Source organism: Terrapene carolina, unplaced genomic scaffold, assembly GCF_002925995.2.
Source record: "Terrapene carolina triunguis isolate 2854851 unplaced genomic scaffold, T_m_triunguis-2.0 Scaffold96, whole genome shotgun sequence".
Lineage (NCBI taxonomy): Eukaryota > Metazoa > Chordata > Testudines > Emydidae > Terrapene > Terrapene triunguis.
Genome location: NW_020664447.1, coordinates 41870443 through 41897238, shown reverse-complemented (window position 1 = coordinate 41897238; position 26796 = coordinate 41870443). Strand labels below are relative to the sequence as shown.

General features: G+C 42.7%; 1 protein-coding gene across 1 annotated transcript in view; it reads left to right on the top strand.

The window, feature by feature from the left end:
* RTF1 (RTF1 homolog, Paf1/RNA polymerase II complex component) overlaps positions 1 to 26057 on the top strand; it is a 46758-nt gene extending 20701 nt beyond the window's left edge. Inside the window, exons 5-18 of the mRNA XM_024201759.3 lie at positions 3106 to 3220; positions 5573 to 5684; positions 6948 to 7083; positions 7959 to 8136; positions 9346 to 9428; positions 16027 to 16114; positions 16213 to 16320; positions 17009 to 17086; positions 18626 to 18747; positions 20128 to 20185; positions 20772 to 20849; positions 22068 to 22163; positions 23542 to 23653; positions 25142 to 26057. Of these exons, the coding sequence (XP_024057527.1) occupies positions 3106 to 3220; positions 5573 to 5684; positions 6948 to 7083; positions 7959 to 8136; positions 9346 to 9428; positions 16027 to 16114; positions 16213 to 16320; positions 17009 to 17086; positions 18626 to 18747; positions 20128 to 20185; positions 20772 to 20849; positions 22068 to 22163; positions 23542 to 23653; positions 25142 to 25248 (1471 nt within the window). The 3' untranslated portion in view covers positions 25249 to 26057. The remainder of the gene's footprint in view (positions 1 to 3105; positions 3221 to 5572; positions 5685 to 6947; positions 7084 to 7958; positions 8137 to 9345; positions 9429 to 16026; positions 16115 to 16212; positions 16321 to 17008; positions 17087 to 18625; positions 18748 to 20127; positions 20186 to 20771; positions 20850 to 22067; positions 22164 to 23541; positions 23654 to 25141) is intronic.
* The last annotated feature ends 739 nt before the right edge of the window (positions 26058 to 26796 follow it).

Genomic DNA, 26796 nt, shown 5'->3' with positions numbered 1-26796 from the left:
ACACCCCTTTTTCCTGCTGAAGAATGGCTGCTTAACCAGGTGATGGTTCATTGTCTGACTAGACACCTCCGGAATGGTGAACAGCTACCTTTTGTCAACAAAACTTTGTAGTGTAGACAAGGCCTTAGATTGAGTGGTTTTTGTGTCTCTCTCTCTTGTCAAACTTGCTATTTCAGTGATAAAATTCTTTCTGTTAAAGGTGGTGCTGTTGCGTGTAACTGACAAAATTATGGTTTACATGAAACAGATTTTTCCCTTCTATTCTACTTTTTCTCAATGTTTTTCATCTCTTCTTCCCTCCTTTCCTCTGGCAGGTCTGTAGAGGGGAGGGTTCTGGCCTACTACCCATGCCAGTATGATCAGTTATGGGATCTTCATGAGTCTGGCCCAGCCTGGCTGTTACTAGAGTCTGCTTTTAGCAGTTTCCTCCAAGTCTTCTCTGAACAGTCTCTGTCTTCAGATAGTTCATGAATCAGTTTGGGTGAAAAATTGGTGGTATTCTACTCACTCTGTATTCACAGCCTCAGTTGAAATGGATGTTTCTGCTAAAGCAAGTAGTTGAAGCTGAGAATTTTAAACTGTTGTCCCTAGGTTTTGTTAACACTCTATTGAGGTGAATTGATGCAGGCTTTGTGCGGAGAATCAGAGGGTAGGAGAAAAGGGAATCCATTCATTTCTCCCCCAACCAAGTGGCTTGTAATGGAGCAGCTGCATAGCCATTATATTACAGCTTATGTGCCATAAGAGAAGCTTGGACCCCTCAGAGGAACTAATTTCCTTTCACTTTAGAAACTTACATGGGCTTCTACATTGCTACTGCTTCGATCACCTTCAGTGCAGAATTCTTGATGCTCAGGTAATGTCTGCTGTACTGGAAGTGCCAGAATGGAGCAAGTGTCTCTCTAAATCCCCAGGGGAATAACTTGAGAATCCCCATCTCTTACAAACCATCTGCTCAGTTAGTCTAGTTACCATGTTGGCTAAGAAAACCTATAAACAGCTGAGCATTGCTAAGAGTGGCTCAAGATCTTTTCAGGGTCTTCTGTTTAATTTTTAAAGTTTTGGCAACTTGTTGAATTTAAAGTGTTTTGCAAAAGTTTGCTAGATGAGGTGGAGTTTAGTTTCTCATCCTAGGAAATACTCTGTGATATACCCATATAACTCCTCAATCCATGATGTTTTGGATCCACCTCAGTGACTTGCTGTTACATTGTTCTGTGCGTTAGGAAAGTGGAGTTGAACTAAACATGTTAACATGTTGGTGGGGTTTAGTTGATCATCCTTTAGGATATGGAGATTTAACACCTTGGAATAGTCAACTTTGAATATTTGAAGGTGTCTGCTGAGGCAACCTGGAGGGGAGCCACTGTGCTGGAGAAAAGGAAGATGAAGTTGAGCTTGGACTCTAGGGAGAAGCTAGTCCCACATGGTCTCCTCCTCACCCCTTGTGGGGTAGTTCCATCTTCCCCTGATCTGTGCTCTTCAGTGCCCAGTTTCCCTCCATTCTACTTTCACTTTCTCTAAGGCAAGGTGGACTGCATGTTGAACAAGATATGGGGAGATATCAGCATGGAGCTGGTGTTTTGAAACTCTGGAAACACTAATTGTGGTTTTCCGATAACATCTTGGGAGCTGGGGCCAGTGGCTGGCAAGTGATACCTTTCTTGAGTGAACAGAATACCTTCTTCCAGGGCTCAGCAGCGGGTTTTTGGAGATTCCTAGTGGAGTGGTAGAGAGCCTTCATTGACTGAGCCTCTTGAAAGGAGGTTGATGAGAACTGGAAACTAATTTACTCTGCTCTGTATCAGAGGGGTAGCCGTGTTAGTCTGAATCTGTAAAAAGCAACAGAGGGTCCTGTGGCACCTTTAAGACTAACAGAAGTATTGGGAGCATAAGCTTTCGTGGGTAAGAACCTCACTTCTTCAGATTACTCTGCTCTGGTCCCTCAACAGAGCACATTAATAAAAGTTTGTCAACATTCTTCTTGGGGGCTAAGTGTTCCAATGGAACTACTTGTTTGAGTAAAGTTACTTACATGCTCAGTCTTTTGCAGGATTGGGCTGTTAGAGTAGAGATGGTGTTCTCTAACCAGAAAATCTAGATTCTTAGTTTTACTTTTTTTTAATTATTATTATTAAAGGAAGCGAGCACTGTTTCTGTGACAAGTTTCAGAGTAGCAGCGTGTTAGTCTGTATCCGCAAAAAGAACAGGAGTACTTGTGGCACCTTAGAGACTAACAAATTTATTTGAGCATAAACCCATTGGAAGACCCATCTACATAAATGATGCTATACAGGTCAGCGTTGAGTTTGTACGTGCAGGCATCAAAAATATGCTGCTTTTCTCCGCTGTAGGCTCAATCACTCTGCTGCAGCACTCCTCCCTATTCTGTGCATGTCTCCTCCCAAGTTGGCTGGTGTTCGAATGGAAGCCCTAATTGTAGTTTTATAATAATGTTGTCAAGCCATGTCTTTGTTCTCTGGCTGTTTTGTAATGTGAATTATGTGTATGATAGAACTGGGACCAAGTCTGAAATACAATTTTGTTCTTGTAGCTTATGAATACTAGAGGCATGCTTTTTCTGGTTCTTTTGGAAAGGTCGATAGCTGTGGAGTTGAACAGTGAGGTTTGTATGGGTGCTGAAAAAGAAACTTCACAAGCTTTTAGGCTGAAATCTAAAGAACCTGATTATATTTAGGCACTGTTCTGCAATGTAACAAATAACAAAATTTGCAAGTTAGTATGTCTGTTCCCCTAGGTATAACATGGCATCACATGTACCTTTCCAAGGAGTAGGTGTCTGGGTTCTAGATTACTATCAAACTTCAACTACTGGTTCTTACTGTACTTGGCTTGACTGTTCCAGTTCCCATTTTATCACAGCATAACTGTGGCTCAGCTGTGAGATTGAGCATGTATCCATTTTCTTTTAACTTCAGGCACTATTTCAGTGATAGAGAACTCAATATTTTATACTTACTGTCCATCTCAGGTTTTTAATCCATAATGCTCCTTGAATCTGATGCCCGTCCTTATCGGAGTCATGCCGGAAATTGGTTTCAGCCCTTTCATCTACTTTCTTCTGCCCCACTTGTTTATGCCCAGATTTGAAATTAAGAAGAAACTAAAAACAGCAAAAAAGAAAGAAAAAAAGGAGAAAAAGAAAAAGCAAGAGGAAGAGCAGGAGAAGAAAAAGCTCTCACAGATCCAGGAATGCCAGGTAAGAGAAACAGCAATTCTCACTACTAGAGTCACTTTATCCCACAGAGGAATGCTGCTGCCTTTTGCCCTCCTTCCTGCCACTTTCCATACCCCTCCCAGCAACCTGGTAGGGGGCAGGGAAGTCAGGTCACTTCTGTGCTCAATGCAATCTTGAGTTTTCAGATCTCAAAGAACGTATAAATTAAAGAAAATATATAGCTATATTTGTTCTTCTATTATATAATATTTGCTTAACTTTTCATTCTAAAGGGGCTTTTTGTTGTTGCTTATATCTTTTTGTCAAACTTTTACCTTTCAAGCTGAAATTTCCCACATTTGGTCCCATGGTGGAAGTGAATTTTTTAGGGGAGTTTGACCAAAAACAGTTAAGCCATTTTTGAGCACAAAGAATAATGAATAATAATTTTTTCTATTTTTAAAAAAAAAATTAATAGCTCCTAGTGCCCCTCTGGTGTGGAGCAGAAGTGTAAAAGGTGGTAGGGACATAAGCACATCTGCAGCCTAGAGACTTTCTGTAGTCTGGTGAAAATCTGTTTAGAATTAAGTCAAGTTATAAGTTCTTAAACGTGTGTTGTGCATGTGTACAGACTTTATATGAGAATTCTCTTTGAAGAACAACCTAGGAATATTCTGCCGACTCTATTACCTGCATTTATAAGGAAGTTGAGCTAAATTTCTCATTACACGTGCAAGTGCATGTGGCAATATTCTAGGAGGGCCAGAGGTAGGGCTCTGAAGGAATGTGTTCATGTCATGAAGGACTGTATTGTAATTCACATGCATAAGGGGTAAGAGTTAATTATGCAAGAATACTTTGGTATTTCTTGCCTCTTGAGTGCTTCACTTGGCAACTTGAATGCTCTTTTAATATAGCTTTCTGTGTGAAATTTAATTTACACAATTTTACTCTTCTAGCAAATATAAAGAAAGAACCCGCTTTGTCTATATAGTCTTTTATCTCCTATCTAGATAACATCCCTTGTGTGTACTTTACTTATATGTGATAAATGGCAGAGCCACATGTTACAATTTTTCTGCATCTTTAATTGACTCGCGTGTATTTTGCCAACTATTCCATCTTTCCTAGGGGCTACCTCTAAAATTCCAAACATTTGAACAACTTCAAACAACTGCCACTTTTTTTTGAAAAACAACCTGCCAGTGAAACGATTTTTTTTGTTGTTGTTTGGTCTTTTTGCCCTTGCAAAGAAACGTCATTGGTCTGAAGTGCAGGTTATGCAATATGCATTCTTGCACCGATGACAGATTTTAAAGTCTGCTATCTCATAACCCACGAGGGCTAGGAATGAGAGCTTTATACCACTGGAAAGGCAAGGGCCTGAGCTTTCTACTTGTGTTCCATTGGGAAGTTCCAAGATCAGACTTTACAGTGATGGTAGTAGAGCTACTTTAGGAAACGTTCAGCTACATCTAAAAATTTTAGTTGGTTTTTGCTCTTGATGTCTATGCTGTTGGGCTCATGGTACCGAGAAAGTCTGGAGGGGGAAAAATAGTAACTCTTGAACCCAAATCATTTGTACTATAGTAGTTCTGTAACACACAGTGTAAACAGAACACCCAGCTCGTGGTGTGTTAGAAAGGTTTTGTCCAAGAATATCCTGCATAAGTCGCTCAGGACTTATGCTGATAGAACCTTCCATACAACACTACCAGGTATTTGAGATAGAGGTGCTGAAAATGGAAAAATCTCTTGTGAAAAATGGCATCTTCAAGTTGTTTCCATCTTGCAGAGTTTGAAATGGAACAGTATTTTGTTTTTTGAAATTCTGTGCAAAATATATTTTGAAAAATGTATAACTTTTTCCCCATCATCCCCCTTTTTCCCTTTTGTCACTGCGTGCATTAAAATGAATGATGTCCAGGATTATTTATCTTGATTGTCCCATTTTTCTGTTGCCATTTTAACTTTTCAAAACTTCTGAGACTCGCAAAGTTAGTTTCATTTTTGCTTTTGCCATTCTGTAACTCTTCCAAAATTGAAGTTCTGAAATTTAGCCAAAAAAGTGAAAACAAACTCTAGGCAAAACTCAATGGCAGAAAGGAATAAGGAAGGAAAAAAAGAAGGAAAAAGCAAAGAAGAGAGAAACAAAAAATTAAACTTTGACATTTGAAATATCAATCTTCAGTTTTGACACAGAGCTTAGGATTTTCAAAGGCTTTTCTGAAAATTTTCAGGTTTTTGGGGGGAGGGGAAAGGGACTTTATTGAATCGTTTGAATGAAAAATTTCAACCAGCTCTAATTCTAGAATAGAGAACTTTTAACTTTGTTCCTCATTTCAGTCTGAGCTGTGGCTAGGTAATGAAGTGTTCTCTGTGCACGCCCTTTAGGTGATGTCACACAACAAAGAACGACGGTCAAAGCGGGATGAGAAACTGGATAAGAAATCTCAGGCCATGGAGGAACTGAAAGCAGAGAGAGAGAAAAGGAAGAACAGAACAGGTGAGTGTGAAAATTTGTTGTTGACCTGCAGAGAACGTAATTTGGAGTGCGTTTACTAATCATGTAATATGGCTGTAGCAGGTGATGCTGGGGCACTAGTCTCTAAACTGGTGTCAATACAAAAAACTCAGTTAAGTGGATTGATTTGGTTTAGAAACTAATGGTGGTTTTCTTGTTTCCCCATTTCCTCTTTGTTTGCCCCCAATTCTTGTTTTGGCAGTTTCCCCAAACCCACTTCTCCCTATAGTGCTGCCTCCACCATTTTAAAAGCCAGTACATTTTGTTCTTCAGTGGCCTACTGAACTGATTCTAAACCCTGTAATATCTTCGGAACTGTGTGGTTTTTAATTTAAAAAAAAAAAAATCTTCAATACAATTTCATGTAAACTTAGCCCAAAATCTTTAATCAAGCTTCCCCACTCACACTCCGCCCCAATATGCTCCAACCTTGACCTTTGTTCACTCCAAAATTGCCATTTCCATGTTCACTCGTTCCTTGGTCTTTTGACTGAAACTGCTATTAAAGGTGCCAGTTGGCGGCGGTGGCTTGTGAGACAGGGATGTGTATTCACTGGGGAGTGGACTGAAACCACCAAATAATTTCACACAATCCATTGAATAGTGATCACTTGACAACATTTCATTCCTGCCAGCTTGAGATGTAGTTCAAGTGGCTACCTAGAGGTGAAAGCTCCCATTACTGAACCCCTAAACCACCTAGACTCTGTTAATTTCTCAGTAATGTTTTCTCTATGGCCATCTGTTTCTATACATGTAAACAGAACATATTTTGTTCTTTCCACCACATGCCCCAGGCATTTTGTTGCAGACTGCAGTTGCGACACCATCTTTTGGCCTTCCTTGGTTCTTGCCTAGACTGGTTAAAAAGGTCTAATACCTTAGGGGTCTGTGCCTTTTTCTTCCAAAAGTTGTTGTCATGAGCAGATAGACTGGCAAGGTAGCAATAAGCTCAAGTATGCATATGTGAATCCTGTTCCCTTATCACATTGCTGTTCAACACCCAGTGTTTCAAATGAGCACAGCTGAGATTTAGGTAACTTTTGCATACTCCTGTTTGTTTCAAATAGTATACTTACAGTGACTAAGTGAATGCTTAGGTGTAAGTGTAATTGTATGCTATGAAGCTGGTTTCCAGCTTGTGAGCACATAATTATCTGGTTATCCTGTCTCTTACAACTGAAGGTTCCAAGTGCAAGGAGAAGCTTTCAGCAAAAATAAAGGCTCAATTATTTCCTTTTTCAGCTGAGTTGCTTGCAAAAAAACAGCCATTAAAAACTAGTGAAGTATACTCAGATGATGAAGAGGAAGAAGAGGATGATAAGTCTAGTGAGAAGAGTGATCGCACATCCAGATCATCCTCATCTGATGAGGAGGAAGAGTAAGTATTAAACACAGGTTATAAAAAACTGCTGTCGTGTGTGTGTGTGTGTGTGTGTGTGTGTGTGTGTTTGTGTTTAAAATACCTGTCTGACCATGTTTTGGTTTAGAGGATTAAGTGGGGGCAACTTGATGCATCAGAGGTGGCTCTGCCTCTTGGCAATGTCATTTGCGGGCTTCTACGTGCAGCTAGATTTGGGATTTATTTGCATTCCCTCTTGTAGTCCAGCTTCCCACCACTGGATCAGCAGCTAGGATTTAACACTCTCTTGTGACCCAAGTGTGTTCTTTCCTGTTGTCTGCAGTGATCGGAAGGTGAGGTAATTCTTGCTTGTTGGCACCAGAGTTTGCACTTAACCCTTGAGGGCTAAGCCAGTTGGGGAAACATTTTGAAATAGCCCCAGTTGTGTTGAAAAATTGAAGCTACACACTTGCATTGTGAAAAATGTTGAGTATAAACTGACGAGGTTGAGGAGCCTCGTAATGGTGGGATAAGAATCCTACATCACTGTTCAAATTGTGCCCATATTTGTCGTGTCTGAAATTTACTACCATTGATTTGTGATTTGGTGACGTTGGGCCAAGGATTAAATTGCCCTGGAGACAACAGTACTTGTACCCTGAAGAACATGGCTCACAGTTGAGAAGTGTAAAGGAAACTACTGCTCATGCTGTACCTGTCCTATGTATATAGGGCTTTGGTCTCCAGAGCTTTCCATTGGACTGCTCTCATGAGCACTAAATTCAAATAACTACACTCTTCCATCCTGACAAATTAAATCCTTTTACAAATGTTTCAATTAGTTATCTAAAGCCCCTTTGTTTGGTGCTAATAGATTTAAATTCCTTTTGTCCTTCTTGTCTTTTCCAAACCAGAAAAGAAGAAATTCCTCCCAAATCCCAGCCAGTCTCCTTACCCGAAGAACTGAATCGGGTACGGTTATCTCGGCATAAGCTGGAGCGTTGGTGTCATATGCCCTTCTTTGCCAAGACAGTCACCGGCTGCTTTGTGCGTATCGGCATTGGGAACCACAACAGTAAACCTGTCTATCGGGTGAGTTTGTCTTCCAGGGATTTGATTCCCATTTGGTAGCACAGCAATGTTCACAGCTACCATGATTTGTCTGGTCTCGCAGGAGAAAGAGCTCATAATTATTGGGTGGTTACAGTAAAAGGTCCTTCATTATGTACTGAAGGAGCCTGCTGTTAGAGTAGTGCAGATGGCTTGTTTTAAAAAAATTGAGGGGTAAGGTGGCCAAATAGGGAGCTGCAGCTTATTGATTTCTAAATCAATGCGATAAATTGGGGCCATACTAAAACAATATTGAAAACCTAGTCTTCCGACCCTAACTGATGCTGCTCTGCTTCTCTTTATTCTGTATTGAAAATTAGTTTTTGAGTTATTGCTGTGATCAAGTAAGGATCAGTATGATTCCCGCTTCCTGTAATTTGTGGTCACTCCTGTAAATTCTTACCACTTAGTCTCTTGAGAAATCGGAAAGTATGCAGTATGGTACCAGACATTTCCACTTTGCCTGTGCTCTTCAGAAGAGAGGGTAATTGGGGGAAAAAATGCTTTGCTGCTTCAAAACTGTTAGTGAATTTGAGGACGTTGGTAAAGGATTTAACACCAGCTGTGCTCAACAGTGAAGACAAGGTAGTGCTGTCAAACTGGTTTTCTGTACTGATGAGCAAGAACCTAGATCCATTTTTTCTCTTGTGCTAATTGTGTAAAATAAAATAATCTGACACATTGGACTACGCTTGGGGAGAGAGAATCATTTCGTTGCTGTTCATCACAGTGACTACATGAAAGAATATGGCAGCATCCTCTGAAGTTCCAATCAAAAACTGATACTTCAGAGTGATTGTGCTTAACACATGGGGCAGTGCTGACGGTGTATTTTTATTTCCTCCCCATACCAAATACAGCTATTTTACTGTAGGATTATACATACCATGTTACTGGGGAAGAATTGAGACCACTTAAATGCCATACCTATTTCAGCTGGCGTTGTAAACTGCCAGCTGAAGGTGAAGAACAAACCTATACGAAGTAACTTGTACAATATCTGCTAACATAGCAGGGACGAGTCTTCAGTGTAACTTTCTTTGCTCTAGATGATGATTTCTAGTTAGAATTGTTAATCAGACTGAGCTGGGTCTCAAGTGAAGAGGACTTTGAAGTATGGATAGTGTTCAGAAAATGTCATGGACTTAGTCCTCACAGTCTGTTCTTCTGCACATCTTTTTTATGGTTTAGGTTGCTGAAATCACTGGTGTTGTAGAAACTGCAAAGGTTTACCAGCTTGGGGGCACCAGGACAAATAAAGGACTACAGTTACGGTAAGGTGACAGAGTAATTTTATCAACTGGTGCATTGCCCTCTTATGGGATGTAATGTTTTCTGTGTGGTATGGAGATGTGATGGTAGAAAAAAAAAAATTCTGCTTTATGGCTCTCAACATGCTTGTCAGAACACACTTCCCCCTTAAATAGGGAGATGGTAAATAGCCCATAAAATGGCCACCTCGGTCCCTTGCGGTCTGAGAAATTCAGCTGGAGATTGCCAGAGCAGATGTCTGTATATTCCTGCCGTGCAATGTCAGCCATCTGTATTTTTTTTTCTTCCTCTTCATCACCTCCACATAGGGCAATGGGGAAATGTATCTTCCTATGGCAGAGGCAGAACAGGGACCGGCGCACAGTGCTGCTTAAACACTAGATGGTGGATAGGTGGACGTAATATCAAATCTCTCTCGGGTACCTATATGGACCCCATTAAAGATTGTGAGGCATTCAGCACGGTAATGCATTGATCCTCACAACATCCTGGTGACATAGGAAAATGAGACACTTGCTTTCTTAATTCTCCCAAATGTCTTGAGAATGCATATTGGTGCAGGTCTGCAGTAACTTGATAAACTCTCTGAAAGAGCCTTATTAATCATTCACACTTCTGATGGCTGGTAATAGCCTTTGCTGCCTAGTTTAAGGAGATAAATCCTTGCTCTAAGGGAATGTTCATCAGGGCAGCTAGCTTCCTCAGACAGTAGGGATTCCCTGGTAATCTGAGAGCCATGTGAGATGCTCAGCAGAAGTAGAATGCTGACCTCTGGTGGTGAGAACTTTTGATACTGTTTAGAAACTAGATGGAGGTTGTCTCCTTCACTTAGCATTAAGGACACTATAATTTAGTCATCTTCTTCGAGTAGTGTCCCTATGGGTGCCCCACTGTAGGTGCGCTTGTGTCCTGCCCAGCTGATCAGAAAACTTTGGTAGCAGTGTCTGTTCAGCCTGCACATGTGCTCTCTGCCACGAGGCTAACCAGTGCGCACAGGTGAACCCCCCCCTCAGTTCCTTCTCAACTGCCCCAGCTAGAGACTGAGCTATTAGCAGTCTGTTCATCGTATCGTTATCTCTCGCTTAGCACTTCAATAGTTTAGTTAATCCCTTTCTGAGTTGTAGAGCTTTCTTTCTTTTCTTTTCTTTAAAAAAACACCTTTGTCTGGGATTTGCCCCAGCATGGGCGTATGCCCAGTGCACTGGGCTTTAAGAGGTGCCTCATGTGCAAGGAGGCCATCCCTGTAGCAGATAAACATTCCCACTGCATCTGTTGCCTCCGGGAAAGCCACATTTCCCAAAACTGTAGTCTCTGCCAACAACTCAAGTCCAGATCTCGGAAGGACCGAGAGCTGAGACTAAAACTCCTCCTCATGGAGACAGCTCTTCAGCCATCCCTGGACCGGTGCCAGGAGTCACCCAGATGGCGCGAATCTTCCCCACAGTCCTTGACATCTAAGGACTATGTGTCAAAGAAAATAGTCGCTTACTCCTCATGTAAGGCTTCAAAAAAGAGAGCAGAGAGTACTGAGCTAGCTGGGAAAGATCACCGTTTGATATCGTCGGTACCAAGACAATCTAAACATAGTACCCATAGATCACGAGGGTCTGAAGTGGCAGGTACCATTGATGTGCTGAAAGACCTGATGGGTATAGGCACCGAAGCAACAGTACCGACAGATAAAGGCAAGGGCAGAGACTGCACCACAGCTAAGACGACGCTGACGGTACAAGATTTACCATTGGCACTGTCAACAGCAAGCCATCCAGCATCAGAGTGCTTGGTACAGCCCAGATCACTGATCCCTTCGGTACCCTCGGCCCACCGACAACCATCGTCAGCACCGAGGAAGTCAGCACCACAAGAATTCAGGCACTCTAAAGACCTCTCGGTATCTAACATAGTTAGATTTTTCCCTTTGCTCAGTACTGGGGCTCCGGTACAGAGTTTACTTTGGGTGCAGGAATCTTGTACCGTGTCATATGCCTCCATTCTCCAGTGGTGAATCAGATAGCAAACAGGAGGAGGTAGTCTTCCCATCACTCCTCCCATATTCCTTATTGTGCCCTCTACCAACCTGGGCCCCCTCAGTCATACCCTGTGTCTGCTCCTCAACCACCGTGGTATGGTCAACCCTGGGCACCACCACCAGGACCTCTTCCACCATCACAGTGGCCCTACTGGGATCCCTGCATGGCGTACAGACTACAAGCCTCTCAAGCATCTAGTGTGGCCCACTGTGAGCCTTTGAGGTGCTCTCCCTCAGCCACAGTATCCAGAGCCTCTGAACCTCCAGTGGAGATTATGGAGGAACAGGAGGGTGAATATGAGGAGGAAGTCACACCACAGACCCAATTCCATTGTGGATCGAGTAAACTCCCGAGGTTGTCAACACCAGGTGAAGCCCACTCCCAGTGATAGGGATTGGAAGTCCCTTAACCTGTTTGAGAGAGAGGCGTATTCATCTGCCACACTGCAATTCAGAATTGCCAACTATCAAGCTCTGATAGCAAAATACGACTACAATAGTTACACCAAGCTTAAGGCATTTATTGATAAGCTCCCAGAGTCGCATCGGGAACAGTTTGGGGCCATTGTTAGTGAAGGACAACTGGTGGCCAAGAGCGCACTCCAATCAGTGCTTCATGCAGCTGACACAGCAGCCCGGTCCATCTCTATAATGGTGGTAGGTGGAGCATCCTGGTTGCACCTGTCTGGCTTCCCTAAGGAAGTACAGACTACAGGAGAGGACCTCCCCTTCGTAGGGCACCAAATTGTTTGCCAAGAAGACTGAGCGTATGGAGGGACGCATCAAAGACTCCATGGTCGCTCTCCAGTAATTAGGGATTTATACACCTGGACAAAAAAGAAAATTGGTCCGCAACCACAGCATAAATCCCGCACACCACATTTTCCAGCTCAATGCTATTATGAGCCACAAAGGAAAAAATCCACATTTTCCAAACGTAAACCATCAGACGCCCAGTCTTCCTCATCACAATCATCCACCTCAGATGTCTGCACAGAGATCCCCTTCCCGCAAACTTGCTCATCACTATTCCTCACCACCAACGCACCCCTCATAGGGTGGGGTGCACATCTCAACAATCTTACGACACAGGGCAAGTGGTCATCTACAGAGACATCTCTTCACATCAATCTCCTCAAACTCAGAGTGGTCAGAAATTCCTGCGCCCACTTCTTTCTACTAATCAAGGGTACACACACAAGGGTCTTGACAGACAACACAGCATGCATGCGCCAGATCGCCCTCCCTTTGTGTGGGTTATAGAACTGGTGCATTTCCCACAGCGTCACAATATCAACGACCTATCTTCCAGGAGTATAAAACACGATAGTGGGCTATCTCAGACACAAGTTCCCACGCAATCACGAATGGGAGATAAACTCAGCAGTACTACACAACATAATCAGATGGTGGGGGACACCAACTATAGATATGTTCGCAACTTACCTGAACAAGAAATGTCCACGCTGCAGGGCAGAAATAGGACAGTACTCCTTAGGGGATGCTCTTCTTCCATGGGAGAAGGACCTTCTCTACGTCTTCCCCCCATTCCCTCTATTTCTGAAAGTCCTGTTAAAAATAAAAAGAGAGCAAACATCATACCGATTGCTCCTTCCTGATTGAGAGAGACGTGGTACCCTTACCGGTCATAATTGGCAACATGCCTGCTGATATCTCTCTAACCCGCTCCATACCTCCTCTCGCAGAACAAAGGATGCACTCTCTATCTGAGACTGTAGATACTCTGACTTGAGGCCTGGCTCCTTCATCGTTCCAGCACATAGAAAGATCCTGCTCTGAGGAGGTACAGGGTGTATTACTACACAGTAGAAAATCGGCTACACCTTGTACTTTACCTGCAAAAGTGGACCATGTTTTAAGTTTGGTGTAATTCCAGACAAATTTCCCTGACATCGGCTACTCTCCCAATGATATACTGACTCTCAAGAAATCAGGATTATCTCTTAGTTCACTCAATGTTCACCTAGCTGCCATAGCAGCTTTCCATCAACATCTAGAGGGATACTCAGTGCTCTCACACCCAACCACAAATCAATTCCTCAAGGGTATAGTAAACCTTTTTCCCCAACCCAGACATCCTACCCCAACATGGGACCTAAACTTAATACTAAAGAGACTGACTAGACAGCCTTTTGAACCCATGGCTGGCTACTTGTTTACTCACATACCAGTCTATGAAGACAGCCTTCCTGTTGGCGATCACCTCGGTGAGAAGAATAGGGGAAATAGCGGCACTGATGGCTATTATCACCCCCCTTATACAATATTTTTTCAGGACAAGCTTACTCTTACACTACACCTGAGTTCACTCCCAAGGTGACCTCATCTTTTCACATAAACCAACTGATTCACCTCCTGACCTTTTACTCTAAGCCTCACCATGATAACAGGGAGGCTATACTGCACACACTAGACATTAGAAGAGCCTTGGCCTTTTACCTGGACAGGATGAAGGCCTTTAGGAGATCTCCTAAGCTTTTTCTTTCCATTGCACAAAGGTTTAAAGGCGCAGTGATATCTTCCTAGAGACTCTCCAAATGGAACTTGAACTGTATCAAACACTGCTATCAGGTTTCAGAGTAGCAGCCGTGTTAGTCTGTATCCGCAAAAATAACAGGAGTACTTGTGGCACCTTAGAGACTAACAAATTTATTAGAGCATAAGCTTTCGTGGGCTACAACCCACTTCTTCGGATGCAGTGGGTTGTAGCCCACGAAAGCTTATGCTCTAATAAATTTGTTAGTCTCTAAGGTGCCACAAGTACTGCTATCAGGTTCATAATGTAGTACCTCCATCTGGAATCCACGCACAATCCACGAGATCGGGTTCCTCCTCTGTCGCCTTCCTTAGGCATGTCCCTATCTCTGAAATCTGCAGGGCAGCAACCTCTGCGTCTGAGCATACCTTCGCAAAACACTATGCGATTACCAGGGGCTCTGCTTCTGATGCTATCTTTGCTTCCGCAGCATTGTCATTCATAACAGACTAGATGCTGAAGCCCCAGCCTCCCATTAGGGATACTGCACGGGAGTCACCTGGAGTGGAGGACCCATAGGGACACTACTCAAAGAAGAAGAGGAAGTTACTCACCTTGTGCAGTAATGATGATTCTTTGAGATGTGTGTCCCTGTGGATGCTCCTAGTCATTGTGTTTCTGGGTGGAGACCCATGTCTCTTCCCCTTGTGATCAAGGTATTCGCAGGCTGCACAGTTCCCTGCTTTCCCTGTTTATTTCCTAGCCAAGACAGTCTGCTGAAACAGACCTGTTTTGCTCTCTCTTCAGAGACGGATAAAGAGTATAATTGCTATAGATATGTTACCACACAGTTCTTTCTAAGCAAGCCTACTTTATACTTAAGGTATACACATTACAGAGAAAATAATAAAAGAATCTCCATGCACACTAATAAGCTTACCGGGAACCCCAGTCCTAACATGGATTCTGGCAGGATAAGTCCTTTAATGGCCCACTGTAGGGGAGTCCTTGTGTTTAACAGTTCACCACAGCTCCAGCTCAGAACAAGCACCCAGTCCTATGGGGCCTTAATAGACCAAGTTCTTCCAGCCCTCCTCGAAGGATTGGGACCTTCCATGGATCAGCGGTCCTGTCCATTGGCTGGATCAGGAAGAAGGCCCTGAGTCCATCTAAACCCAGGTTATTTATCAGAAAGTATTTTCTTTGTCGGTCACTGGAGAATCCAGTTTGAACTAGAATATGTATCTCTCAGGGGAGGCGGGGGGAAGGGGAGTTGGCCTGGCTTCCAAGGCTGATGATGGAGGAAGTTCATTTAGCATTCTCCCTCCTGCTAGATAAGATGCATACGATGTCACAACAACACATAGTTGCATTTTTAATACAATTTACCCCAAAAGTATTAACCCAATTTCAGTGAGGTTTAACTTTATTGAATTAAGTTTATCTTAATTCTGTTAGGCTTGTTCACAACATCACAGGATATTGTCAGTCTGTCTCATTAATTTCCCAAGGTAGAGTCACTTAAACAGCTCAGGGCAGGGAGAAACCAACACACATTGACCAAATGCCACCTCCCCTCTTAATAAGGTTACAGGACAGGAATCATTACAACAAACAGTTCACCAGGGCCCTGCTTCAGAGCTTCCAAACAAGTCCACAAACCCAAGTCTGAGACTAGGTTAGGCTTTTCTCCTGGTGCCTGAGAGAAACCACCACCCACTGCAGCCTACCTGGCTTCTCCTCCCCTCAGCTGCTTGCTCCTGTGTTTAAATACCCCAGCCTCCAGGCCTCCTTGATTATCCCTGGGCTATCGGGCAGTACACTCCCTCCCTCCCCCCAATACAGTCTTTCACATGCACTGACCCACCAGTGTGCGTGCAGGAATTTTGGGATGGAGGTAGACACGCAGTGAACAAAATGAGAGTAACCTAAATTGTCACTCAACTGGCTAGAGTGCATTGAACCTTTGTCTTTCTTTGTAGACCCAAGTCATTGCCCTGTATCCAGCAGATGGGCAAATTGCTGTATTGGTTGGCATATGAGTTTTCCTGGTAACTTTTTTTCCTTGTTGCAGGCATGGCAGTGACCAGCGTGTGTTTCGTCTGGAGTTTGTCTCAAATCAGGAATTTACTGAAAGTGAGTTCATGAAGTGGAAGGAAGCGGTGAGTTTGCCTGAATTTTTCCTCTTCACAGCAGCTCTCTGCCAGAGATATTCTGATGAGCGGAGAATGATCTTGACTCCTTCTGTTTTTGTATCTAGATGTTCTCTGCTGGGATGCAGTTGCCTACACTAGATGAGATAAACAAGAAGGAAGTGTCCATCAAAGAAGCCCTCAACTACAAATTTAATGACCAAGACATTGAGGAGGTAAATGAATTGACTGTACTTTGAGATGTGGCCCTGTAAGTAAGGTCTCCTAGAGTGACACTAGGGCAGTGCTCAAAAGGAGCAGGAATTCATAAGAGCAGAGCCCTGGCGCTTGTGAAGTCAGACGTGCTTGGTTTCACTGTGGTGGGGCTGAGTGGGAAAGGTACAAGTAACAAAATTAAGTGGAATAAATGAAAGAGATGGAAAGAATAGTTTAGGGTCTAATCAGGTCTGATTTTTAATGCCCACTCCTATTTTATTATATCCTCTCTGTGTTCTGTGCCCAATCTCAGGCTTGTGCTGCAGCCTTGCAAAGAGTTCCTTCGCTTTGTTACTCCTCTGAGCAGAGTAAAATAGTACAGAGTCCTAAGTGGTTATTGGCATCACGTTAAAGTTGGCTATTATCAATTCTTCAGCTCTTTACTAGCTCAGTATTTACTAAGTGTAATTTGGTGTCATTAGTCTGTTTATAGGCCGTATATACAGTAAAAGGTTGTAACTTGTTAGTTGTGTTTTGGTAGAGTAATGAATGCAGATGTCAGATACAGCTGAAAAAAAAAGTTCTGTAGAAGTAAATATTGTCTTATGTTTAATGGGACCGGTTGGCCTGTCACTTGTAGCTCCTCCAGGTATTATAAAATGAATATATTGTTATAACTTCTCTCTTCTGTTCTGCTTCATGTGAAAGATTGTGAAAGAGAAAGAGAGGTTCCGAAAAGCCCCTCCCAACTATGCCATGAAGAAAACTCAGCTATTAAAGGAGAAGGTAAGAGGTGATATTCGCCTACTTAGTGCAAAGCTCTCTTGATTGAAGAATCCAAGTTTATTTGGATGCTAATTATAACCAAAGCACCACATACTCTGCAGCAACTTGACTTAAATTCTACAGCAAATAGAACGCAGAGAACTGCTGGGTTCCAGAACATCTGGAGCCCAGTCGGAATCATTAAATTCCTTCACCATTGGAGGGCACTTGCCACCTGCTGATGAGGCACAACAGCCAGCAGCTGTCTCAGCTGTCCTTTCTTGTCCTCAGGGTGAGATGCTCCTAGTTGGTGGCCGTAGAAGCTCACTTTCTTTCCTCGTTGTTGCTACTATATACTCTTCGGAGAATTTGAAAATTGCTTGCCTATATTGGTTTTTTACAGCCTGCTGTTCAAATTCCTATTGAAAGGAATAGATGGCTGAACCATTTACTGGCTGTTATGGTTTCTTTCCATGTCACCGTCTCATGTGAAGAGAATTGAATATTCAGAGCCTTGAGTGGCTTACTTGGTCATGTGCATAGCACAGGCCTAAAAGTCAAACAGTTTAAAATACCTTTTAAGAATAAAAATTGCTGTAGCTTCTCACACCAAGGAAAAATCTACACTTGGTTTTCTCATTAAGTTTGATACTAGAAAATACAAACCCAAGAAAACAAGGGATTTAGCATCCTGTTAACTTTGCTCTTGCACACTTTGGACTGATTTAACTTTATAGATAAACCATCATTTACTGAAATTCACTGATGCAGAGTTGTGGGTTGTGTGATAGTGTGTGTGCAGTTTTAGCGAGACAAGGTGGGTGAGGTAATATCTTTTATAGGACCAACTTCTGTTGGTGAGAGAGAAGCTTTTGAGTTTTGACTTTCTGAAAGGATGTCTAATCACTGCCACCAGGTGGCACACTAGACAAAGGTTGTATTGTATATCTCAGGGGTCGGCAACCTTTCAGAAGTGCTGTGCCGAGTCTTAATTTATTCACTCTAATTTAAGGTTTCGCATGCCAGTAATACATTTTAACGTTTTTAGAAGGTCTCTTTCTATAAGTCTATAATATATAACTAAACTATTGCTGTATGTAAAGTAAATAAGATTTTTTTTAAATGTTTAAGAAGCTTCATTTAAAATTAAATTAAAATGCAGAGCCCCCCCCGGACCGGTGGCCAGGACCTGGGCAGTAAGAGTGCCACTGAAAATCAGCTCGCGTGCCGCCTTTGGCACCCATGCCATAGGTTGCCTACCCCTGGTATATCTCATTGAATGAGGAGGCTGATTTAAACTCCCATTGCATTAACTAAACTAAAATTCATAATTGCAATAATAATCAGTCTTTTCCTGTACCAGGCAGGGGAAAGATGAGTTTTAATCAAACTATAGCAGCCTTCTGTATAGGAACGAAAAATGAGATCCTCTTATTCTAGTGGTAGAAGTAAGAACGCCACTGAAGTAAAACAGGCTAGATGACTCTAGGTCTAGCCCTAATATCTATGACTGGCCCTGTGGTGGAGAATTATGCCTAACAAATTACTGGTTGGTTGAAGGCTATGGCAGAGGACTTGGGGGACCAGGACAAGGCAAAACAGATTCAAGATCAGCTTAATGAACTGGAAGAAAGAGCAGAGGCCCTGGACCGCCAGCGGACAAAAAACATTTCTGCAATCAGGTAGGTACCTGAAGTTGGCATTGTCCCTTCAAAGCACATTAATAAAAAGGCAACAGAAGAGAGAAACCAATAAAAAAACATTTAGTGCTATTTGCAAGTTCTGGCACTTCTTTCCTGTACATGTACTTATGACCTGAATACCTTGATTGCTAATTATGCTACTTATTCACTTGCTGTTTCTCTCCATCTGATCATATGCACCAGAATCAGTTTCCTGTTGTCAAAAATGAAATCTTTCTTCCCAACCATCTCAGATAAAGGGTTGTGTGCCAGAAAATGATTGCCAGTGAGAGCAATCATTTAAATAAAATGACTATTAAAAAATGAGCATAAAGGAAAAAATTAGAAAGGCCAAGGCACAAAATGAGATTAAACTAGCCAGGGACATAAAGGATTACTTAGCCCTGGTAAGGCCTCAACTGGAATATTTTGTCCAGTTCTGGGCACCACACTTTAGGAAAGATGTGGACAAATTGGAGAAAATACAGAGGAGAGTAACAAAAATGATGAAATGTCTAGTAAACATGACCTACGAGAAAAGATTGAAAACACTGGATTTGTTTAATCTGGAGAAGAGAAGATTGAGGGGGGACAAAACAGTCTTCAGGTACATAAAAGGTTGTTATGAAGAGGAGGGGATTGTTCTCCATATCTACCGAAGACAGGACAAGAAGCAATGGGCTTAAATTGCAGCAAGTGAGCTTTAGGTTAGGAAATTTTTCCTAATGTCTAACTGCAAGGGTAGTTAAGCACTGGAACAAATTATCTACTGAGGCTGTGGAATCTCCTTTGGAGGTTTTTTAAGAACAGGTTAGACACATACCTCTCAGGGATGATCTTCTAGATCAGGGGTTCTCAACCTTTCTTTCTGAGGCCCCCCGCAACATGCTATAAAAACTCCATGGCCCACCTGTACCACGATGACGGTTTTCTGCATATAAAAGCCAGGGCCGCCACTAGGGGGTAGCAAGCAGGGCAATTGCCTGGGGCCCCACACCGCAGGGGGCACCACAAAGCTAAGTTGCTCAGGCTTCAGATTCAGCCCCTGGTGGTGGGGTTTGGGGGCCCCGGTTGCAGTCCCATGCGGCGGGGCTTTGGGTTTCTGCCCTGGGCTGTAGCAAGTCTGATGCCAGCTATGCTTGGCGGACCCCCTGAAATCTGCTTGCGGCACCCCAGGGGGCCTCGGGCCCCTGGTTGAGAACCGCCATTCTAGATAATACGTAGCCCTGCCTCAGTGGAGGGGACTTGACTAGATGTCCTATTAAGGTCCCTTCCAGTCCTGGGTTTCTATGATTTCCTGCTTTTGGGTAGCGTGCATTAAATAACACTGTTGTACTCTGTCTCCTCTCCCCTCCTCTCTGCCCCCCTTCTTTTTTGCAGTTACATCAACCAGAGGAATAGAGAATGGAACATTGTGGAGTCCGAGAAGGCTCTAGTGGTAAGGAATGTTGAAGCAATACTTGGGCTACCAGAAAAAAAGGAATTTGTAGGGGAGTGGGAGGTAGCTAATTACATGGTGAGGTTTACCACATTTTATTTTATCCTACAAGATGTTCTTTAAAAACAAAACAAAACTCAGAAAATGGTATTATAAAGAAATTACTTGCCCCTCCCATGACCAGCCCCATTCTCAGCTGGTTTCCATGGTGGTTGTAATATTGGCATACTGGGCATTGCATGAGTCAGAAATCCAGACTTAAGGGGGGTATAGTAATGGAGGGAAATACTGCTCTGCCCTGTAGTGCTTTTTATTCAAGGAACTTTAAAGTATTTTAACAAACACAAATTAAGCCTCACAACATCAGTGAGAGGTATGCAAGTAGTCTCTCCACTTTGTCTTTCAGGGAGTAGAGTGATTGGAGTGTAAAATTTGTGGATATGATCTAGTAGGGGTTATTGGTGCTGCTTGCTGTCCTTCTAACCTTGATGCTGCAGATGGCTATGGGTGTCTGTGGGGGGGTTGACAAAGGCAAGACAGGTGAAAGTAGTGAGCTATGTAAGACTGTTCATTGCTTCTTCTGCAGGCTGAAAGTCACAATATGAAAAACCAGCAAATGGACCCTTTTACTAGGCGGCAGTGCAAGCCCACAATAGTTTCCAATGTAAGTATAACACTGAAGTCAGTCCAAGGCAAATGGAGGATGGTAGGGAGCAGTGCAGACTGTCCGTGTGTGGAATAGAAAGGAAAAGAATAAATATACTGTAGTGGCACAGTCAGGAAGGACTATTGGGAACAGTTGTCCAGATACAATGGTGATACATACTCAGGCCAGGATCGGTACACCCACCGCAAGGAAAAGGTGTTATAGCCCATTATTCTTGGTGAAGTGTATTGGATATGTAGTGATCCAGGCATGGACATGGAGGAGCGGGGAGATGATGGTGCTCTGGAACTCACTAGAAATATAGGACAGCTTTGGGACAACAACCTGCTCTGTGCTGGTATAGCTGCAAAGTCTCACTGTGGAACATAATATATGTTTTAACGCTTAAAATATTCAGTTGAGTGCGTAGTTTCCTAAAACATCCGAGGGGGAAGAGAGGGACTGTGGACTGGAAAGCAGTGACTCTGAAAAGGATTTAGGGGTCATAGTGAACAAGCAGCTCAACATGACTTCATGGTGCACTGCTGTGGCAAAAAAGGGCTATGTGATCCTTGTATAAATGGGAGTAGGTGTAGGGAGGGGTTTTTACCTCTGTAGCACATTGGAATACTGCATACAGTTTAGGAGTCCACAATTTAAAAAGGATGTTGAAAAGTTGGCGAGGGTGCAGAGAAGAGTCACACAAATTACTGGAGGACTGGAGAAGATACTTTACAGTAAGAGACTTAAGCTTATCAAAAAAGATTGAGGTGACTTGATTACAGTGTACAAGTACCTTTTATGGGGAGAAAATACCCCATACTGAAGGGCTCTTTAACGTAGAGAAGAAAGGCATAACAAGATCCAATAGCTGGAAGCTGAAGCCAGAAAAATTCAAGTTGGAAATTAGGCACAGGGTTTTTGGTTTTTTTAGCAGTAAGGGTCATTAATCATTGGAACAAATCACCAAGAGAAGTGGTGGATTCTCCCCCTCCTGATGTCTTCAAATCAAGACTGGATGCTTTCCTGGAAGTTTTGTGCTTTCACCAAACACAAGTTATTGGGCTCAATACAGGGGTAACTGTGTGATATAGAGAAAGTCAGACTAAATGATCTAATGGCCCATTTGGGCCTTAAGCTCTCTGAATCTGAGTGTTTTGAGTTTTAATGTCAGGGCTGATCTCACATGGGTATCACCAAAGAAATACAGTTGCTCACTGTCTCTCTTGCTCATAGTCCAGGGATCCTGCTGTCCAAGCTGCCATCCTCGCCCAACTAAATGCAAAATATGGATCTGGTGCTTTACCGGACGCTCCAAAGGACATGGGCAAGGCAAGTACTGCATCCCTCCTCTGCTGTGTTCCTCCACCTTTTTATTTAGAATCCTGCAGTTTAATTTTAAGGTACCATTACTATTTATTTGTATTATCATAGGGCCTTGGAGTCATGGCTATAGAGAAGTGTTGTATTATTTGAGATGGAATGTATAGGTCCAAAGAATTAAAGGTGTTAACGTGACCCTGTTACTGTCCAGTATTAAACAGTGTTACACAAGGTTTGGGGTACAGAGACCTCAGGCTGCTTAGTACCATGGTGCAAACACCATTAAATGTCTTTTAACCTTTTATTAAAAATACAGAACGGGGGAGGGAAAAAGAAAGCATTTGAAATGTAAACTATTAAGTTAACATGGAAACCTTATTTTCCTTGTACCCTTTTGCTGGAGAGCATTTTCAAAAAGAAACCTCTCCACACCCTCTAATTAGCAGGGTATTACATGACATTAAAGGTGGTAATAGCTGTCCTTTTGGAGGAAAGAAAAGACGTTAGTTGAGCTGCTTTTATTTACCTTTTGGTTACAGCAGTGTTGTGAAATACACAGTCTTAGCCAGCTAATCCAGGCTTTTATTAGACAGAAGGAAAAAGGAGAGGGATAGAAAAGAGAAGAAAATGAAGTTGGGGAGGGAAAGGACACACAAGGGGACAGGGAAGACGGTCTTGTACCCAAGTGGTGGTCAGGATTCAGGTGGAGATGGCAATGTCATTTGGGTCCCTTTTGCACCCCCCTCCCCCCCCCCCACCTCCGGCCCCCAGTCTGGTTAGGACATATTTTCAGGATTAGGATGATGGAGGCCTAATGGTTTCACGGTGGATCGCAAGGTCTGAGAGATGGTGAGAATGGCAGCCCCGATGGTGAAGCTCGCTTTTTCCTGTTCACCAGTCTTTTAGCCAGCGTCCATATTTGTCCTTCAATTGTTTTCCCCCAAAGTCTTTTAAAGACCCCCAAAAGGGAGTGGTGGGGCAATACCCCATCCCCTCATTATTTTGTTCACCGATTAGGCCTAATTTTCTACATACCCATTTTGGTTAATTGATTTCCAGTTCCATACTTCTCTTGTTTACCTGGCATGATCTCAACACTGGCCTTGAGTTATATCAGCAGGCCTTTTAGGTTGGACTAATTCAGTCTTCGTCTCCATTTTGGACCTCTTTTTATCTGTTTGTTGTTCTAGGTTATTGTGACATTTTGTGAATTTTCACTCACTTTTTACAATTAAGCTCATAATTAGGATAAATGTGTAGCCTCTGTTACAACAGAAGGACCAGACTGAACAAGTTGTTGGCTAATAAAACTTTCTCATCTCTGGCTTCGACTCTACTTTGTCAGATTTGTGCTGCTGCTACTGCTGAAACTTTGTTTAAATTTCAGGGTCAGGGGAAGGACAAAGACGTGAATTCGAAATCAGCTAGTGACCTCTCAGAGGACCTGTTCAAAGTGCATGACTTTGATGTGAAGATTGATCTCCAGGTTCCCAGCTCAGGTGGGTGTGTCTTATGTATGTGCAGGGAGGTGATTTTCCAGTTTTGCTAGATTACAGAAGTATATGGACCAGGGCTGCCAGTTTTATTTGGGAATCAACTGCTGTCTGGATCAGCAGCGGACTTGGGAATGGAACTTACGGGCTTTGTACTGTAGTTCTGGCAAATACCTTTAAGAGAAGGTGCTGTACCACAGGAACATCTGTGACTTTGCTTTGAGATGCATGTTGCTAGTAAAACTCTTGGGGCACCAGGACAGTAGCCTAATGAGGTAAGGAGATAAGATGTTAATTGTAGCAGTGAACTTGTGGGTACCTCTCTACATAGTCTTTTTGATGGTGGTGTTTGTTTATGCAGTGCCAGCAATGGGCTTGAGACACATAGGAAGACAAGGCCCCTGTCCCAAAGAGCTTGCAATCTAAACAGACAACTTTATAAATGTAGGGAGTAGGTGGGGGTGTAACATAGTGTGAATGATAATTAACTTGCATCAAGTTGCTGGGAGGACTAGAGCTAGCAGGCCTCTCTGAAGAGGACCATGGGGATGATCCAATATGGAAGTTCCTATGTTCCCAAGTAGTAGTTTCAGGAGGGAAATGAAGGAGAACATTAAGTTGTAGCAGAACAGGCCAAGAAGGGCCTTTTAGGCATAAGGGTCAGTGTGGAAGAAGTCAGAAAGACAAGAGTTGAAGGACACACAAGCGGGTAGTGGGAGCGAAGGGCTTTGGAGGAATGAAGTGAGCAAGGGAGGCAAATCCAAAGAGAAGAGCCAAAAGGTGGACAGCGCAGTGTATGCCATGGCAGGGAGCTTAAATCTAATGTAAGAATGGGTGGCGAGTTGGGATTTTGCAAAATGTGGCTTTTACTGCTGAGAAAGAACCAGTATCGGGATCTGAGAGTGACTGTATGTGCTCAGAGCAGATAGATTCTTTGTGAAGTTGCATCTTGACATTAGTGTGTTGGATGGATTGAAGGAGAATGAGATGGAGTCAGGGAGGCTGCACTACTCAATGTGAAAAAACCTGGCTTGGACAAAGCTTTTTATTATGGAAGTAAAGAAATGTTGCATAGAAAACTTGACTGGTTTCACCCCCCTGTGAGGTGTGTCCTGTGTCTCTGCTATGCTCATGTAACAAATGTCCTTCATTGTCAGAACACTGCAATGCAGCATGTGAGGCAGCAACATTAGTAACTTCAGAGTAGTTTCTTCCGGAGATGGAAGCGTTGGTGGCAGAGAGCAGGTTTAAGAGGTGCAAAGTCAAAATTGAACATGTTTGTCACATAATTGGAAATGCCCTTAGTTCAATGTACTATTAATTTATGTTTAGCAGAGAAGCTAAACATATTTCCAAGGTGAAGTTCTCACAAAGAAGCTTGGTTTATTTTGTGGCAGGGAAGGCTGAAATCTCTTCTTTCCTACCGTTACCACCAAGCAAAAGAACTTCCACTTCCATGACTTCTAGCACTGACTTTCTGTTATTTCCCCACAGAGTCTAAGACGCTTGCCATCACCTCCAAAGCTCCACCAGCAAAAGATGGTGCCCCTCGGCGATCATTGAACCTGGAAGACTATAAGAAAAGGCGGGGGCTTATTTGAGCATACCCACTCCGCTGCTTCCAATCCTGCATGCTCCATGATGATGTCCCAACTTCTCTTCTTCCTCCCTTTTCAGTTTCCCTTCTGGGTTGGAGCAGCAATGGAGCTGGGAAGAGACTCTTTAAAACTGCCAGTCATCTGTAACATAAACCATTTGACTATTTACTGTATAGACCTCCCTTCTTGCCCTTTCACAAATGTGGATCTGTGCTATTTGGGGTTCTCCCACTTCTTTTAGTTTGATTTTTTTTTTTTAATTGATGCAGCTCGTTGGTCTACTCTAAGTGTTCAGTATTAGCCTCAAGTTGGGATTTCTGTAGGAATCTCTTTGGTGGTGGCAGCATCGGCACTTGGTGATTTCTCCTTACGTACCACCACAGGCATGGCGAGTAAACATTGGCACAGGACCTTTGTGGCTTGAAGGTCATCTGCACTTTCTTCCTCCTCTTCTTCCTCCTCCTAGCTCTGGAGAAGGGAAACTTCAAAAACTGGCTTAGGTTCAAAGTGTAAATTTTTGGGGGGGAGGGTGTTACGTGACTTTTTTTCAGGTGTTTTTTATCATTTTTTTATGCTGCAGTACTATTTGTATCAGTCTGTCACATTTCTTTACGGCTGTTTTGAATTCTACCAGCTGTATTTGAGCATCTGAAATTGAAAGAAAGAAACTCATTAAATGTGATTCTTAATAAACAGGCCTGGCTTATATAGCTGTGTACCTTCACGTTCCCCTTTTTACTCACACATACTTGTTGAGAGTCCCACAAACAGCTCTTGTCTGAGACTCGTCCTCTGTAGATTTGTAGTGTAGCCTGAGTGTAACTGAATGAAGTAGATCCTTCTGGGATGCCCCTGGGCACTCATTAGGTAGGCTCCTATATTTCTTCTACAAATCCAACTAATCATTCAACGTCCCATCTTTCTCATGTCACCTTGTCTTTACTGGGCTTCAACCTGTTCGTGGTTTTTGGTTTTTTTGCTTTGTGAGCAATTCTAAACTTGGCTTTAAAAAAATATCAGTTCATATTGTGTGGAAGGGGAAGGACAAGGTAGAAACTGTACTGAAAATGTATGAGGGCAGTTGCTGATACATATTTTCTATATATAACTGGTACAGGTGCAGTAAAACACTAGCACAAGGATTGTATGGCTTTATGGAATGTTTGACTAGAAACAAGATGACTGCTTGATAATCACTCAGGTGTAAAAATCCAAGTGTAAATATAAGTGGCATTTAACAAAGAGCTTTTCAAAACAAATACAACTGAATATACTGAACTAAGAACTAAATTAAAAAAGCATTAGAGGTCTGACAATTCAGAGGCCCTGATTGAGTTAAGTACCAAAGCATGAGCTTAAGTGCTGAACAAATAAGGATGCTCTTCTAAATTGAGGCTTGAAGGAACGGAAGATCCTGACACCTCCTCGTGGAGTGTTGTAGCATGATTTTTCTAAGAGCCCAAATAGTGGTGATATCTAAACCTGAGTCTGACTCTTGGTGACTTGCTTGTTGGATCCTTAATGAAACTTTAATCTAGCTCTTATTTTAAT